This window comes from Lonchura striata, chromosome 3 (genome assembly GCF_046129695.1).
Source record: "Lonchura striata isolate bLonStr1 chromosome 3, bLonStr1.mat, whole genome shotgun sequence".
In the NCBI taxonomy this organism is placed as follows: Eukaryota; Metazoa; Chordata; class Aves; order Passeriformes; family Estrildidae; genus Lonchura; species Lonchura striata.
In genome coordinates this window covers 78,428,925-78,447,277 of record NC_134605.1, presented here as the reverse complement: position 1 = coordinate 78,447,277, position 18,353 = coordinate 78,428,925, and the positions used below count along the sequence as shown (strand labels likewise).

Genomic DNA, 18,353 nt, shown 5'->3' with positions numbered 1-18,353 from the left:
ATTAAAGTTTCCCATGCATTGATGATTAACTTAGTTCAGAAACTTTTGAAGTATGTTTTAATAACAAAATACTGTTCCTCCAGTGTTACGTACTTGGCATTTATACAGACCTATTTCATATGATAATGTTATCGTCTCCCTACATTAGAGAAAGTTCTGTGTAGAAGAGTTAATCAAAACTTAATTTTCTCAAAGTATCATAGATGAATGCCTCTGAACCCAATTAGTATGCTTTCTGCTAGTCAAATAGACACAAAGATACTGAGGGTGGAGGAAGGAGAAAGGAGAGATGAACAGTATTTCTGTTGAAATAAATTCCTATAATGGGAGTCGATTTGACTATAATTTGATTGAAAAATGTCTATTGTTTTTACATCCAGTGCTAAGAGAAGTGAAAATGCTTTGCACTTAAATTTTACTTTAGGCTTCTTTGTAACACCAAAAGAAAGTATTATTACTGTTCCCTCAAGTTGTCTTCTGTATTTTCACACTTCTGGAAAGGCTCATGCTCATGTTCTCCCCCCCATTGTTGACTCTGGATTGAAATAAACCAGATTAAAATGAACCCCTACTGAGGGAAAACTGTTTTGTAAATGTCTCAATCAACCTCCAACCTCAGCCTCACAGATCTCTGCAGAAGCTCAGCAGACTCTCACCAGGGAAGCAGAGAGAGCTAACCTATACTCCCACTGCAAACATTAACTAATTTATCCAGATGTCAGTGTAAAGAGTATGTCTTACCTTCATTTGTACAGGGAGATGGGGTCATGAGGGAGGGAAGGGGAAAAGGGCTCCTTGCTCATACAATGAGCACTGTCACAGCTGGTAGATGCTGCTTTGATTTCCCTGTGCCAGCGTGACTGACAGGGACATCACTGCCCTACCATCGATCCTCAAGGCTGGGGTGAGCATGCAGGCTCCGAGTGGGGCACTGCCCTCAAAGAACATGAGTGGGGGATCACTCACAGGGCACAGGTTTTCTCAGTCTCACACCTGATCACAGAACAACTGGAGAAACAGGTAGGTAGGTATAAGGAGGAACCCAAGCTTCGGGAACTATTCCAGAGCAGAGGGTAGAAACTTGACACTGAAAACACAGGGATACAGGTGAAATCTTAGCCCCTGCAGGGTTTGTGAGCCTTGGAAGCTGCAGCAGCCCCCAGGCAAAGTGAGAGCAAACCTCATGCTGTATCACAGCACAGACAACCTGGCTGTTTAAAGCATTTCAGCCAAATGTTACTTCCATTCAAGTTAGCAGAACTGCTTGGTTTTAGCAGCAGCTGTGTGGGGCTGGGCTGCTGGCTGGGGTTAAACCATAACAGAGGACTAACAGAAAGCAGTATCATCTATTGAAAATAAATAGCTCTTGATCAACTAATTGGGTATTGTAAAATTACAGTATAAATTTAACTGACATTTCAAGAGTTTCAATGCTATGAAATAAAAATATTTAACACTTTGCTCACAAAATCCTAATAACACAGGGGAGTAACATAAAATGTGACACATCATAGTGATTGAGAAAGGACTGAGAGGAAACATTGAAGAGAGAAAAATCTGCATGAGAGATGCAAGAGGAACAAATCTGATTTCAGCTCCCTTTCTCTCTCTGCTGAGCATAGATGAATCCTAGGAAATTACCTTGCTGTGCCATCACCTTTGAGAATACTCTGAGATTGTAAGAGACAATTATGCCTTACACATTATGCAAATATAAAGTCACACCTCTTAGGCACAGAAGTGAAGAGCTGCCATGCAGGGGAGCAGGGATCCTGAAGGACTACTCCAGTGAAAAACCAAGCCAACAAAAACTACACAGTGTGACGTGCTGGCCCAGGCACATCAATCCCCTTAATACACACAGAGCAGAGGACTGAGCAGGGGATAGAGAAGTTCCCAAACCCCCCCTCCTGGTGTGCTCAAATGTCAGATCTTTTTGGCATTTGCACTGAAGCACCACAAAGTCAGAAATGATTGAGAGAAACACAACAAGAATTGTACACATTAACAAGAACGTAACAGCAGTGGAGGCAGGATCTTAATTAGAAACAAATGATAAAATTCAAGATAGGCTTTTTAGCTCCTGAAAAGTGCCACCTAGACAGCTGCAGCTTGAAAAAGGAAACTGCCTTATTACAATACAAGTCCAGGGGCTGATCCAAGTAGGTGAGCTACCAGCTGTAGGGTTACGCTCAATGATAAATTGTCAGGGAAGACTCCAACAGACCTCTTGCACAACTTTTGATGCAGCTGCACTTAGCACTGAATGGATAAGCTACACAACATTAGCCTGTCATAGACTATGTACTTCAGGCACCAATTGGTTTCCTTCTGGTTCTATTTGCAGCAAGATCAAATTGCACTTTAAAAGGGCACAATGAATCATGGCCACTGCTGGGATGGGAAGCTCCTACCTCAGAGAAAAGCCACTGAAAAATGTGGACCATTTTCTTGGAGGACTGAACAACAGTAACACTGAGGCATCCTTGTACTTTGCACTGGTACCCCAGTACCACTGGAAAGGCATCAAAACCAAATACATCTTTAGGGAAAGTATTTTAAACCATTGACTTTATTAAAATACATAATACACGGTTTTTAGAGGAATGTACTTACATTTTCTGAAAACTCCACTGAACCCAAATTTTAATTATATATTTAACAAATGACAAAACAGTGGATGAAATCATGCTGTACACCAAAGAATAGACAAGTTAGGGTATTGTTTTTCATCATCATCATTATTTTCCTGGCACAGGCTCTTCTTTGCTTTTTAGCTTCAATCTCTTGAATATCTAGTAGCAGAGAAAGGAGGTTTATATTTCTCATGGCATTAAACTCATCTGGTCCAAGTGGAAGTCCATTTGTTTTCACCACCTTCATTCAAACCTTGCCCAGAAGCCTCGCCTTCCAGAAAAGCAAAGGTGATTTAGCTCTCTGAAAAGCTACAGGTCACAGTGCAAGACGAGTTCAACAGTCAAATGTGAACATGGAGCTCTGCATATTTTCAGATTCATTACTCTTTCAAAATATCCATTTCAAACCAAGAGTGGGAAAAAAGACACTGTCAAAATACAAGGGCCAAAACACATACATGGACTTAGTGGAATGCACATGGAAGACAGCTTGCAGTGCTGCAGCTCTGAAGTAAAAGGTAAATCAGAAGCCAGATCTTGTTGAAATACAAGATGCAAGAGCTGGGAAGGAGAAAGACGGAAATAACCTGGACACATTCTTAAAAATAATGAAATGTCCTAACCTCACGGAGAAGGCTGTAATCATTGCACACACTGCAATTGCCATGAACCATGGAGATCAGTGACAAAGTGTATGTTATGACAATCTCTCTGACAAGTATAATCTGGGGGAAATTATTCATACTGAGCAAAGAAATAATTAACTGTGTGTTTCAATGCAAGATGCACAGAGGATGCATAGGTTTTCACATCAAATTAATAAGGCTCTTTTTAAGAGATCATTTTGCAATCTTGCATAGGTGATACATCTTTTCAATAGATAATGTGCAGAAACTATGTACAGTTGAAAAAAAGAACTTTGATGAAAGCATTTTTTCCCCTCAAGTTTTACCATAGTATAAAAAGTAACTTATATAACTCCTTCAGTTCTCTAAAACACATATGGAATATCCCAGAAAGAGAAACCAGGAACGCCATCTAAATGATGCCGTGTGCATTTATACAACAGGTTGAAACAACCAGAGAAGCCACCACAAAGCAAAGTCATAAAGTTTACATATAGAAATAAACAAAACAAACCAGTAGTAAATTTTGTTTACAAACATGAAAACTCATTTAAACAGAAATGCATTTTAGTTATAACAAATTAATGACCTTCACTAATCAGACTACTGAATGCATGGATGACTCACACACTAAGTAAATGATAGAAAAAGCCAATTCAATCCCTGCTTGATAAATGGACAGCAAACTTTAAAACCTGCATTTGGTTTCCAATTAATCCCAGCTCAGAACAACTCTTCCTTTAGACATCCAGACGGCAGCTTCTCAAAACTAATATTATGAACATCTGCCAGTATGCTGCAACAAAAGCCATTAGGGCATTCATGTGCTTCTTCATCTGGTAAGAAAGTCAGCCAGAGGATGAGCACAGTGCCACAGGACAGCCAACCCCGTCTTTGAAAATGAGTGTCCTGTTCCCTGGGACACTCATTCACCGCCCCACAATGACTTACTTTTGCCCTGCAATTATGTAAATCAAGAGACTTCCTCTCTGATGTGGCTCTCTTCCACTGAAACTACCTTCTCCTTTACATAGGAGCTGCCTGGCATTTGTTTTGCCATTTTGTGCCTGGATGCAAGACTTCATTATCAGCACTGCTTATTACTCTTGCATATCACAGTGATGTGTACTTTTTAGTAGTATTTACAATGGTATCACTGTGGAGAACTAAGCCCTGTACTAGAAACAGTCTCTTTAACAGAGACCTTAATACTAAAGATTTGGTACATTTCTGATCTACAGATAACAAGGCAAAGCTAAAATCAGCCCACTATACATTTGGCATTAGGTTCAAACATGGGGAGAAAGCATACATCTAGCACATTCCCTTGTTTCAAAGGGATGCTATTTACAAGAAGAATTTGCTTTTTTAATATTTCAACAACAAAAACTCAGCTAATTTCGAAATTAGAGTAATCTAAGGCGACTTAGTTTTTAATCAACAGAGAACACAAACAACATTGCTGTTTGCTGTTAAAGACAAATCTCAAAAATGCAGGGAAACGATGATCTGTTATACTATGGGTGACAAATCACAGTCAGTTTAATAACAACAGTAAAAAAAAAAAAAAAACAAACACTTTTGCTTTTTTTAAACACAGCTCCTAAAAAGTACGGCATCCCAGTATTTTCTCAGTTCCAGACTGCTGACATTATAAATTAAAGGTGAAAAGAGATCCATATATAAACAAGGCAGCTTTCCACTGACTTCATTGTACTTGGTTCTTGTCTAAACCTCTGGAAATTTAATTCAAATACCATAAGGTAAGGTTGAATTTCTCAGTTACAAAACAATGTCCATTCGTAAGTGGAATTCAGAAAAACAAAACAAAATGAAAACCAAACTCAAAAAACACACATGAGAATTTAGAGCAATCCAGCTCTCTGTTTTCCTGGCCTCCACACTTGCATGTCGCCTCGTGGAGAACTGTGCACACACAATCCCCTGGCAAGGCCCTATGTTATGGTACGAGGTCTTTTGGGCGGCGGGGGTGGCATGAGTTCAGTGTCAGGATCAAGGTGGTGCTTCCGCGGCTGTCCTTGGGAAGCTGCTGCACATCTGTCAATGAACTCAAACAGCATCTCCTTCGTCACTGGATTCTGGATGCTGTTGCAGACAGCTGGGAACAAAGAACACATTCTCATATAACTAAACTGATTTGTTCTAGTCGGCGCTTCAATAACTTCACCCCCTCTTGGCAAAACAACAACATACTCTGGCTCAAGTATTAAGCCTTAAACGCATGCTTTAACAAGGCGGTTGTGTCTGGAGTCACGAATCTCTGCTCTGCCCCCACAGAGAGCAAAGCAATGCCGTGGACCTCTATTCCCATGGGAGTCTCTCTTTCTAAAACAAACTAAAGGCACATGTGTGTCTAAGGCTTCCTGAAGCAACTATAAAACCACCAAGAACTGACAACTTTTTTTTCACCAGTAAGTGCTATAAATACCCTAAACCTGCAATGCATAGTCCTTTTTTTTTTCACCCATACACCTTCATGGGACAGAAAGACTTGATACCAAGCAAATGGCATGTTTAGAATACCAGACTATATGATGGAGGAGCAGCCATGGTGCTGCGTGGTGGCCATGGCACACCATGTACAGGCACTCTTGGGGCACTTAACACAACTCCCCAGACCACAGTTTGTAAGTCATGGTCCATGGGATTTTATCGAACAAATAAATAGGCTTACATCTCTTTAAACAAATGAAGTATTTTTTAATGCCTTCCTACGTAACTTTGTATTCCTCTAATTAATCCTCCTGAGAGACTTGGAGGAGAAAAAAAAAGGAAAAAAGGAGCATGAAATTAAGTGGGTATCCTACAACTATCTTGGAAGAAAGCACAAAATGATTAGGGGGTAATTGATAGCATGTAAGGGCTGGCCACAGTAAGGATGCAATTTCCATGCAAAACAATCTACTGACCCCCTAGAGCACTAAATGTTAGGACTCCTTAAAATGTATTTGCAGTGTAGCATTGTTATGAATAACAATTATTCTCAACAAAATTCCTTTCTTTTCCTGCAGAACACCAGAACCAATGATTACTTCGCAATTAATAAAGCACCTTTCTAGAATTATTTTCAATTATCTCACTATTTTTGGTGAAAACGTGGTTTAAGAGTTGCACAGTATTTGACTTTAACAGTTGGGAAGCATTACAATTACCATTAATTTAGGAACAGAATTCCAGTCTCACGGCAACTGGCATAACTCATGTAACTGGTGTAACAGTAACTCACATAAATGGTGTATCAACTTTTGAGTGCTGCCTTAGCTTAATCACTCAAAAAGACCTCCTGTTTTCAATTTGAAAGGTAACCAAGTCCAAAAGCAAGATTCAGACAGATGCTTATTTTGCTGCTATTTCAACCATGGTGAAAAATAAATAGCATTTTTCATCAAGAGAAAGCTTATAGAGGAGAGAGGATAGAGAAAAAGTCTCAAATGACTAAAGTATAACTTTTGGAGATTTTGAAAAATGATCAAAAGTGAAAACTCAAAGACAAAAGAAAACTTTCTGTTCTGAAAATTCCTATAGAAAATCTGAAATATATCCTAAAAATTCTTCCTGTAGCATTTAATTTCTTTTCATTTTAATTTTTAGGAAGTTCACTGTGCTTTGGGAGAAAAAAAGGTCAAGAATAACAAAACTGCTCTACAAATGGAGAAAATGAGAACAGATAAATACATATGCTCTTACGAATAAAGGAAAGAAGAATATGCTATTCATAAAAAAAAGCCAAAAATAAAAACAAAACCAAAAACAAATAACTCCCAAAAAACCACACACAAAAAAAAAACACAAAACAAAAAAAAAAAAAAAAAAAACAACAAAACAAACAAACAAACAAACAAACAAAAAAAAAACTCCAAAAAAAACCCTCCAGGGAAAACTAACTATTGAAACACTAAGGTGAACCAGAGAAGGAAAATTTAGGTCATGGTCACAATGACCTAAACACTAAGGTGAACCAGAGAAGGAAAATTTAGGTCATGGTCACAATGACCTAAATGTCATTGTATATGACTTTTGTGGTCCATTCCTCTTTCCTGACAGGACTGCTCAGCAAGTATTTCAGCAACATTCTGTACTGGTTCCCTAAGGTGCCAATAGATTTATTATCTCCTAGCAAAATGACCACATTGTGTTTATTAAAGAAAATCTACTCACTGCTCAGGCAGAAATACAAGTAGAAGGGTCTAGAGAAAATCCTACATCAGAACTAGTAATTAGCATAGTCTTAAATATGATTAAATTTTGGCACTTAACAAAAGTTAGTGTCAATATGTTTATTGCTATTCAGTCTTGCACACACTTATATTAAAACTCTTACACTTCACCTCAAGGTATATATCATCCTTTAATTTACAATATTTGGCCAAAAACTTTTTGGTAGAGGAACATAAAAGTTTCGCAATGCTGCATAAATATAAACCTTTCATTAGTTTCCCTGCTCCATTGTTTGTGTAACTATTGTTGAAACTCAAGATGACATTTTTCTCCTATTAATTTTCTAGCCCATCTGCCAAATAATGATTTTGGCATTATAATGGATTTTTTGTTTAACTAATTCAACTCATAATGTGCCAGTTTGCATTATATCCCATCAAGCCAAAACAACACTAGGCACTGATGTCAACTGAAGTGATGCTACTGTAAATAAAAACTTTCTTGGCTCTGACTTGAAAGGCATGCCCTGCCATTTAAAGTCATCTTTGCACAAGTGTTTGCAGTTCTGCAAAGACTTAGGCACTTCACTGTGTATTACCTGTTAAATTCTGCATCAGAGTATTGGTTTGACTGACTTCATCAAATAACCTTGCAGCCAGAGGATTCATGCTATCTGAAAACTAGTGATGACATAAGCATTTGCAAGATGAGGCATTACTTTAATAAGTTAGGGGAGTCAAGACTCAGACCATGAATGAAAACACAGAGTGCCTTTTGTACTTAAAACTGAACAGAGGTAAAACATTAAAATTTTAGCCTGAGAAATTTCTAAAGAAAATTGTTCTACTCACCCATGGCAGTGCTGTAGGCATTTGGAAAGCTTTTGTCTATCCTCTGTCTCATGAAGACCCAGCTGTTGTTCTCAAACTTGCACTCTATAATTTTGTTGTCGTACTGTTTGAGTTCTTTTGTCACCTGTATAAAAAAAAATTGTTTAGGATAAACATATTTTAATTCACATTTTTTTCTTTCTTTTAGGCATAAATAATAGAAGATCAGAAGCTGCCCTGCATTTTTCAGCAATATGCCTCCATCCTACACAAAAAAATTGCACAGACTACATCTCCATTTTACATATGCTCAGCTACTTAACATTTAAAAAATACTTTTCAAATATGCTGTCAATATTCAGCAATTATATTATGCTAAAACATCAGCAGTGCTAGCAGAGGGGGAAAAAAGTCACTTCTGGCCCAAATGCAAATAGGTTTCCATGGGAATAAACTGCTTCCAGTTTAAGTGCTACTGCCAGCCTAAGTGCACAAAATGTATTATCCATGTTTCATCAACCTTCTTTGTTGAAGGTCTCACAGCAAAATGTCAGATTTCAATACTGGAAAAGGATTACAAAAAATTATTTCACTCTTTACATGTCTGAGTTTTTTTCTTTTCTTCCTTTTTTTTTTTTTAATTTTTCTTTAAAAATTAAGATTGTAACTTCAAAATAATGCAGACTTTCAAATGGCATATATTCTAAATCTCCTTCAGGCCTCTCTTTATTGATTCATAGATTTGTCAGCAGCCTGAGCTATTTGTCTTTCTATTTGGCAACACTGTGTGGTTTGGAAATGTAGTTTATATGCATTGGACCTCATAGTTGTTTTGGCTACTTCATCCTATGCATCCTAATCTATGATACAATGCAAAAATTTTCATGTAGCCATGGTAACCTGAGAACCTTATCCAACGCTTTAACAATTTTACCCATATACTTCACTTTGCTCCAAAGAGCCTCTTCAGCAGTATGAAGCTGTATTTAACTGCTAGCTGTGTTTAGTTGCTATAGTTTACCAATAAAAAGCTGTAGAAGGTAATGTAACACTTTGGATTCAGGATCTTATGCGTAAGTGCTCTCATAAAAAGGAGGTGGTTATAGCAATTCATTAGCATAATTTTTCACCTCTGTTGACTACTTGCTCCTGAGCAGTGACACGGGAATTTACTGCTGACAGAGAGATGCAGATTTGAAAAAGGCCATAGCTGTCTCCAGACAGCTTAATAGCACATACAGGGGGAAAAACCATGACCCCCCTTTTCCATTAACTCCCAGATAAAGACAATTAATTAAGGAAATGGTTCTGAGCATAGATCAAGTCCTCCTATAATGTACAGTACAAGATTTGATAAGCAGAATTCTAACATTGTTGGTGTTTAATCTGAATACTTGTGTTCACTCCTGGAAAAGGAGCCCGAGGATTCTACTTGTCAAGTGAAATGGAATTTTAAGAAAATGTTGTGAAACTCACAACTGAGTCCTGTCCTGCTGTAGGACTGACAGAGTTAGTCAGGTCTTCATGCCACACACTATTCTTTATCCATTCCTCCACATGCAAAGACTTTTTTTCCTCAAATTATTTACTACTTAAGTGGAGTTTATGTCTTCTGTTGACCATTAGATTGCTCAGATTAGCAACCTTTTCATTTGCAAAATGCTCTACACACCACTGCACTTCTTCCACTGAAAAGCTACATGCAGTCCACAGGTTTGACTGACACGTGTTTATGGATGCATTATGTTTCATTAGGTGTATGTAAGAAAACACAACATCCTTTTCCAGTGTACTATGGATACATAAACCCAGGAAAAAACTCCTGGCTGTGCAGTGCCTTGGGATTATTTTGAAAACAGCTGCCAAGTGGAAGTGGGGGCAGCAGGGGGTATGGCCACATGTCCGATTTTCTGCAAAAGCAGGGAAATACTAGAAAGATCACCTGATAGAGAAGGAAATGTATAAAATTGCAAGTAATGACTTCAACTAACCACCCACCTCATAAGGTTTTCTCATGGCTTATCATTCTTCTAGTGTTCAGATGCTGGGAATAGTAATAAATTAGATGGTAGCTTTATCTGACTGTGGCAATTAAGCAATATTATTAACTATCGAGAGACTTGCTTGGCCATTCATTAGCAATCTGGAAGATGGATCTTTCCACAAAATATGAACACCTGCCAAAGCACTGACCTAAATTAATTTTCCCATTAGAAAACTGGTGATCACAGCCTTTAATGGTTGCATGTTGTAGTAATTACTTTACAAAGGAAGAAATACAGCACTTACTATTTCCTGTATTTTGTTAAGTGACCTTAGTCTTATATATATATATATATATATAAGTCTCATACTTATTCTAATGTAAAATAACCTTTTAGCAACTGCTGAACATTTGATTAAGACTACACATACTCTGAGCAAAACACACTTTCAGTATTAAAACCCCTCTTCCACTATTGCATCTTAGTAGACTTCTAAATGGGCACTGTTTATACAAAAGACTGAACAAGGCTGCAGTGATTCTTGTATCCATATTTCACACCTTACATCTACCTACCATGCATATGCTACTATCTTGTATTTCAGACTCAAAGTGGGACAGGGAAACCATCAAACTTAACTGTCTAGAAATTCCTTCCCTTTGGGAATTAATTCTCAGCTCCTCAGCACAGTGTCTTCTCAGTTCTCCCTTTGCAGTGTGTTCATCCCTCCTTCTTCCCTTTAAAAATTACAGTCCATAACAGTATTTGAATAATGCACCACCACTTCTCTTCCTGAGAGGTATTTCTTCTAGCTTCTAGTGCATCACAGAAGGTCAATTAGGAATTATGGCAGTTCTCAAGCAAAATGCTTATCCTCAGTGCTGGTACAGTGCCAGTGCTTCTGCCATACTGTTGATAAAAGGCCTTGTGCGAGCATTCAGCAATTTCAAGACAGAAACTCCCACCACACTAAGGACTCCATGGAGCCTTCCTTAATTAAACATTTATTCTTTAGCCTATTTTCAGACAGCCAGTCAGAATTAGAATCCCAAAGGATCAAGTCTTGGACAAGGGGCTGTCAGAGGTGGTCTACATCGGAACAGTAGCACTGGTCTGGGCAACAAATGTGTCCTGGGCAAGGACAAACACCAACTTGTACACTTATTTCTTTTCAAGAAGAAGGAAATTGTTCAGCAGCAGCAATATTCAGCATTCCTGCCTGTAGTTGATCTAATTATCAGGAACGAACCTATTTGCCCAACAGAAGTAATTTCCAAAAACACAGAGGAGCATCCTTTTGGATGATTCAGTACATTACTACTAGTCTGCAAGGTGTGACTGAAAAAAAACAGGCTTGAGTTGCATCCCCATTTCAGCAATAGTGCAGTATCAAATCAGACTGATGTAATACAACACAATTGCCTAAGAATGTCAGATAACATGATTGTATCTTCCCCTCCCTACCGAGAAAGGCTTCCCCCAATATAATCTGGGCCATTCACTGGGAAGAACTTCAGTGGCATAAGCTTTTTCTAAGAATGAAGACAGTTAAGGCTTAGGAAATGTCAAATTTTCCAGGCTCCTTCTATCGCCTATGTTCTGAAACAAAATAAAAATATATTTTAAAAAATTAAAATATCTAACCCATTTCAAATTTCCTTGTGTACCTGAATAACAGAGTCATTTTGAGATGAGTAACATGCAGCCACAGTTTATGTTAAATAAGAGCAAAATGTGAAAAAAACTCTAATATATCCAGCTGAGAAAGAGAAGAACCCATTTAAATTGAATGTAAATGGAATATTTTCTCCAGTCTCATGAAGATGCCTTTACTATCTCTGCTGACTACCAGCAGCCAAAGCTTTTCTGTGTCTCCCCACAGGGCACCTGACTGTCAGACTGATCATCATTCCACTCAAACATTAGTCTCATCACCCTTAACCCCAAAGGAGAATGAAATTCCTAGGCAAGCTCCTACTGTACATAAGAGGCACTAACAATGCAAATTTAGGTTTTAAGGGAATTAAGTTAGTATTTCAGAAAGCATGTCTACAATGGACAGGCTGAACTTTACAAATGCATCTACTTTCCCCATTTTCAAGTTCTTTAGAAAGAAAAAAGGAGACAAGTTTTTAAATAAATGGACACTTGGCTGAAAGAAGCCTTATGTTTCCATATGCTTATGTTTTTTTCAAAGCATTTGAAATTATTCCAGTTTAGTAAATAATCTTCTTAAAAGAAAGTGATGCTTGTAAGCAAAATCTTAAAACATTCTATTTCAATTTTTTCCCTTTAAATGCCTTTTTGCTGCACTTTTCCCCATTAACAAACACAGATTGAAAAACATTCTTTAATTTACCAGTTTCTATTCTTACTCCACACCCCTAGTCATCCGCCAATTTTTAATGTCTCAGAAGAAAATATCATAATAGTAGATGCAGAAAACCTTCACTTACAAGAGAGAAAAAATGAGCAAAAGCAGCTGTTGAAGTCTTACAAAATTAAAAACATCGTTATTTTCAAATAGAGAATTAAAAAGTAAAATGAATCATAATATAAAGGCAAGATGGATTCTAAATGCAATGGGTTTCTATTTTCTAAGAAGAATCTGCCTTTTTATAGCTAGCATGAGCAATGAAGGCATTTCTTTTTTATATGCTCAAATACACAAACTGTTTGTTTTGTTTTTTTAAACATAAGTTCCAATGCCTGGAGGCGAGAAAAGTTTAGAGCTGATACATAAGGGCCTAGAAAGTAATTCCTTCTCTTGCTGATATCATATTTTCTCCATTAGGATACATTCCCACAGCCAAAGCGAACAAACAAACAGAAGAGGCACATCCCAAAATAAATTATCAGCTGTGTGGTTATGAAGGAGAAACCTTTTGGATACTTCCCAGTCTCTAACGGCAGGAGAACTGGAGTCCCATACCTCCCCTAGGAGGTCACCCTACAAAGATAAATCACATTCTTGTAAGAACTGTCCAAAACCATGAAATGTGTGAGCTCCCTGTCCTAAGGGTATTGGGATATACTCAGCCACAAATGACAGTCTAGTAAACAAAACCTCTATAGCAAAACACCACCTTCAAATTCCAATGTTTGGATTAGTCTCCAACGCTGTGACTGCCTTCAACTGCAAAGTACGAGAGATGATTTCCAAACTTCCCCAGTGGTTTTGAATGTCCAAGACAAGGGGAGAATTAAGCTGCCCACTGGTACTATGACTCCACAGCAGTAAGGCAAGATCTGAAGACCAGGGAGATGCAATCATAACAGTTAGGGAACAAAAGGAAGAATTACATGGGAATCTGAGGAAACAAAAGGGGTCAAGACTTTGAAGGAATAAGATGGAGACAGAAAAAATAAAGAAGCATCTGTAACAAAATCAAACAGCTTCTGAAGATAGAAAGATAAACCAAACTCAAAGCAAGATCTTTTTAAAGACCAAACACTTAAAGGTGACAAACTCCAAGGACATTCATGCCAAACCAAGGCAACTGAGAGGAAAGGAAGTGTAAGAAATAGGGATCCTTTAAAAGCACTCTTACATGTGATTGCTGGTGAGGTCACAAATATAAGAAATTCTAATCACTTGAGTAAGAACATCTGAGAAAGTCAGTAGGCATGAAGTTACTAGAGCCCCCAGCACCTACAGGGCCCAGACCAGCACCAAAAACAGATGCCAAGCTGTTCATTCAGTGCTTCTTCCTAACTCTTGGCCTGTTTGTTCAGATGCTTTGGAAGAAGTTTTTTGCCCATTCACATAAAGTACCTCATGCTTTTCATAGTCAAACTTCACAAAGAATAAAAAATTTACAAATTGCATGGCTACTAAATGCCTGTTCACATATGTTGTGTATACTGAACCACGTGAATACTGTCTGCTGGAAAAAGTTATCAGTTAATCTGCTTTGCAGTTTTGCTCGAGCCCAAACAGATTTTGTAATGCAGCTTAATATCTATTTCTTTATACAGTTTAAGAGATTAGTTTATCAAACCATAGATTTCTTGCTAAACTAAACATACTGATTGTGTTTCCTTTTTAAGGAATGTATTACCCAACAAATGGTTATCAGCTTGGGTAAACACAATGCAGCTGAGATGGTTATTTAACATTAATAAAGCCTTCTAAGTATAACTATGCTGCTTCCTACGTAAATAGGAAACAGAAATGCTCCAATTTAGAGATGTAATTCCTGAAAAAGAATATTAAGAAATATAAAATTTTAGCACTTTTGTTCATCTTCATTAAATCGCAATGTTAATGTAAATCACAAAGTAATGTAGAATCACGGGAACAGCAAAGAAGAAAAATAATTTCCAAATTACAAGAATGAAGAAATTGTGGATTTGTTTGTTTGTTTGTTTCTCACTTCCAGTGTCTAGTACTCTCAGTTCATGATTTAGTATTTTTTTTAACATATAATATTTTCTGAAAGAATTTCTCATTTTTACATGTAGCAATTAAAAATATGGATACTGTTTTCTGATACATATAATGGTTGGAGTCCTGGGGTTTTGCCTGGCAAGTGACAGATGAAAGCACCAGAAATAAAAAGCTTTCCTCTTATTAGTGATATTACAAGTTTAATGACTTTCAGTGCCAGCTGGAAATAGATTTCTTAATGTATCCTGGAAGGTCTCCTGTACACCTTACCTTGCAACACAATCTGAACTATCTGTAAGAAACCAAAGTTTTCCTGAGCTTCACTTTGGACTGTCAGAGGAACACACTGGTGTCTATGAGAAAGCAGGATGTGGAAATAGACATGTGTTTGCACAAATGTTTTGCTCAATGACCACTCTTCTAGATTTTTTTTTTTAATACTTTTATATGTCTCACTTCACTCAATGGTAAAGCCATTTGCCACAGCAAACTAATAAACTCTTTGAACACTTTCGGGCATTATAGCTCAGACATCTACATTACTCAAAGAGCAGCTGAACTTCCTCCTAAACATTGCCATATCCACCTAATTCCTGAGATAACTCTAAAGCTTTAAAAAATCCTATTTACTTTTAATCATCAAGAATGGGATACAGAGATATGGGTGTCCATACACATCTTGAAGAATTGAATGAAACAAAGTAATAAATGATTGTTTTCCTAGATTGATATCTGTTTCCCCTGCACTCTAATTATCACAGGTCTCTGGATTAAAGAAAAAAAATCTGTATGTCTCCTGTGAAAACTGAGAAATGGAAGAATTCTGTGCTGAGGATTTGTGAACTTGGCATAGCTCTGCTGTGATGAGTTCTAAAATAAAGTCTTGTTGAAAAAGCAGCTCATATAATTCTGACCCTCAGCATGCTGATGAAAGAGCAAGAAATTCTCAGGGGAACTGCAGAAACACCCAGGCATTAAGGGAGCAGCAACAGAGCTCTCAAAGCAAGTTGGCACAGAGAGGATGTGCAATTGGTGCAAACAGAGCTTCACTTGCTCTACAGCTCATGAATTTGTAGGAAGAGGTAAAAACAATGCTCTGCAAGCACCTGGGGTAACTTTGCAGAGGCCAAAGATAGCTACCTTGGTTTTGGCACATCATAAATAATTGTGCTAATAATAATAATAATCCCTGGATACAGTACTGAAACTTGAAAATGTTTTAAGTTCCAAAGGCAGATGCAAGCATAGTAGTAAAATGCCACAGCAAACCGCAAAACTGTTCAGCAGGTTATGCAAAAAACAAATAAACAACAACAGCAACAAAAAAACCAAACAACCCCCTCCCAAAAAAATACCAAACCAAAAAAAAACCCATCAAAACCCTTCAGTGAAGGACACAGAATTCACAGGAGGTTTCTGAAGAAAAAGCCACCCCACCAGAGAACAAGGATATACAGTGCAATCTGGCAAAACAAAAGCTGAAATAATAATATAGAAACGATTCTGTGAGAAAATATTTCACTCACAGCCTGATACATTTTGAGGACTGTACCTCTGCTTGCCATGATCTATCTTGTGAAAGCCAGTCTTAACCCTCATTTGTGCTTTGTTCACTCAGACTGCTTTTGCAAAAGGGAGCCTGCCCCAAACAGGGAGTGCTACATAATGAGACACAAAGATCCAGGAGACAAGAGTTAAACATTACTAGTAAAGAATATAGTTTGAAAACACCATTTAGCCCATTCATAAATTATTAATTCTTAAGGCTTATTATTCTCAGTTTGCAAATGGGGAAGAAAGAGATAGTTTGTGGCCACACCACAGGGAAAGCATTTACCCCCCATTAGGTTCTCTAAACCCAATCTTAATTACCCCTCAGATACCTCATGCTACCAAGAAATCTTGTGACACAGGGAAGCTGAAATCTTGTTAATAATTTATCAATAGAAACCCAAACAAGATTTTTAGAGACAAAACAATGCTATCACTATTTTATAATCGCTTTGGCAACACTATTCCTATACCTCAAATTAAATGAAAGAGAACTTAGGTGATTGTGTCATAATAGGGCGAGGAGTTTTTCTGACATTTGCTGCCTTTCACATGCTGGAGTACACCTCCAATAGGATGGATTTCCAGACAAATGTTTGTGCTTCTCACACATTGATTTTACAGGGTACTTTCTCATATTACTGTTTTTCATCTGCTCATCTGTACCCAAGCTCTTGCTACTGTGGGAGTCTAAGTTAGTCTTGTTTTACCTGTACTTCTTACACCCTACAAGGGATTCTGTCACTTGCTGTCACACAACCAGGGATGGATTAGAGGGAGACTCCACAGGGCTGGGTGATCAAGAGCTTCCCAGCAGCCTTTCTATGGAAGAAAAAACTACTTTTACAAGCTCAGACACTATCTGATGATTATTTATGTGAGATCCAGCTCTACAAGCTCTTATCCTTGTAAATTATATGCCTTTGAGCAGCTTCAGAAGATCAATTAGACACTAGGGCCATCAGGATTTGGCCTTAAACCTTATTCTTGTTATCTCTTATTTGGCTTCTGAAATGTTCTCTAGAAACCATGGCTTTATACTCTTTCAGAAAGATGCCAAATCATATCAGAATACACCAAAAGAAATTTAAACTAAAATCCAAAGTATCAAGTCTTTTAAACCCACTTTTACTCATAACAACAGACACCTTTCAAATTACAGCCATTAAGAATCATATTCTTTTCTTCCATTTAGATCCCAAATAAACACTTGCTTAAAGTTTTTTCCCCATAAATCAAAATTCACCACTGAGAACAACTGTGTCAACACTATAAGGAAATTTGTTTGCTGTGTTAAATTGAGCTTCAAAAGCATGAACTGAACACACATTTGTGATCACAAGTAATGCCTCTTCTTATATCCATTCAAAGTGTTTACCTTATTACAGCTTATTATAAATGTACTGTCTAAAATGCAGCAGCATGACTGTTCCATTTCCAGGCCCTAATTTTATGATAATCATATGTAATATATTCATATGTCTACTTCACTGCCTAACAAAGCCCAAACTGGTTAGCAGATCTGCTTCCCTCATGGTTCAAATATCTTTACCTCAGAACGTTACTGAAAAACAACATTAAGAAAGATATAATCAAAATTTTACTTTGTATTTTGCACTATAGAAGACAAACAAAGGAATATATCATTGGAGCCTGAATTTGGCATATTGACTTTATCAAATATGGGTATCTAAGTGGTATGTAAATTATTCAACACACTATGCAAGCATTATTAGAAAAGTGAGGGTAGGGAGCAAGATTATAAATTTATAAATGTTTTCAACATCTAGAAACCTATTAATACTTGAAAACATTGGGATTGTACAGAGAGAATGTGCAGATAAACTAAGATCAGAAACAGCAAAATTGCTTTTAATCTCCCATATTTAATATGTTTCTGTTTTTGCCTAGAACATATTTATAAAAACAGTAACTTTTTTCTTCATAAATTTCAGAGGCAATTCGTAGTTACTCACAAATCTGACACTAGAACATAGAGAGATTTACAGAACTCATAGGAAATAGAAATTCTTTTGTTCCCCATCTACTCCATTAGACTGAATGGTTTGTCATTAGCCAAGTCTCCTAAGAACCAGAGTGCTGAGCCAGAGAACAGAGCTCTGTCTTGCTCATTGTAGCTTTTTCATAGTACATGT

General features: G+C 37.4%; 1 protein-coding gene across 1 annotated transcript in view; it reads right to left on the bottom strand.

Moving 5' to 3' along the window:
- Positions 1–2,543: 2,543 nt before the first annotated feature.
- The window catches only part of RNGTT (RNA guanylyltransferase and 5'-phosphatase), a 169,530-nt gene continuing 153,720 nt past the window's right edge, over positions 2,544–18,353 (bottom strand). Inside the window, exons 15-16 of the mRNA XM_021545647.2 lie at positions 8,293–8,416; positions 2,544–5,381 (exon numbers count right to left, since the gene is read on the bottom strand). Of these exons, the coding sequence (XP_021401322.1) occupies positions 5,218–5,381; positions 8,293–8,416 (288 nt within the window). The 3' untranslated portion in view covers positions 2,544–5,217. The remainder of the gene's footprint in view (positions 5,382–8,292; positions 8,417–18,353) is intronic.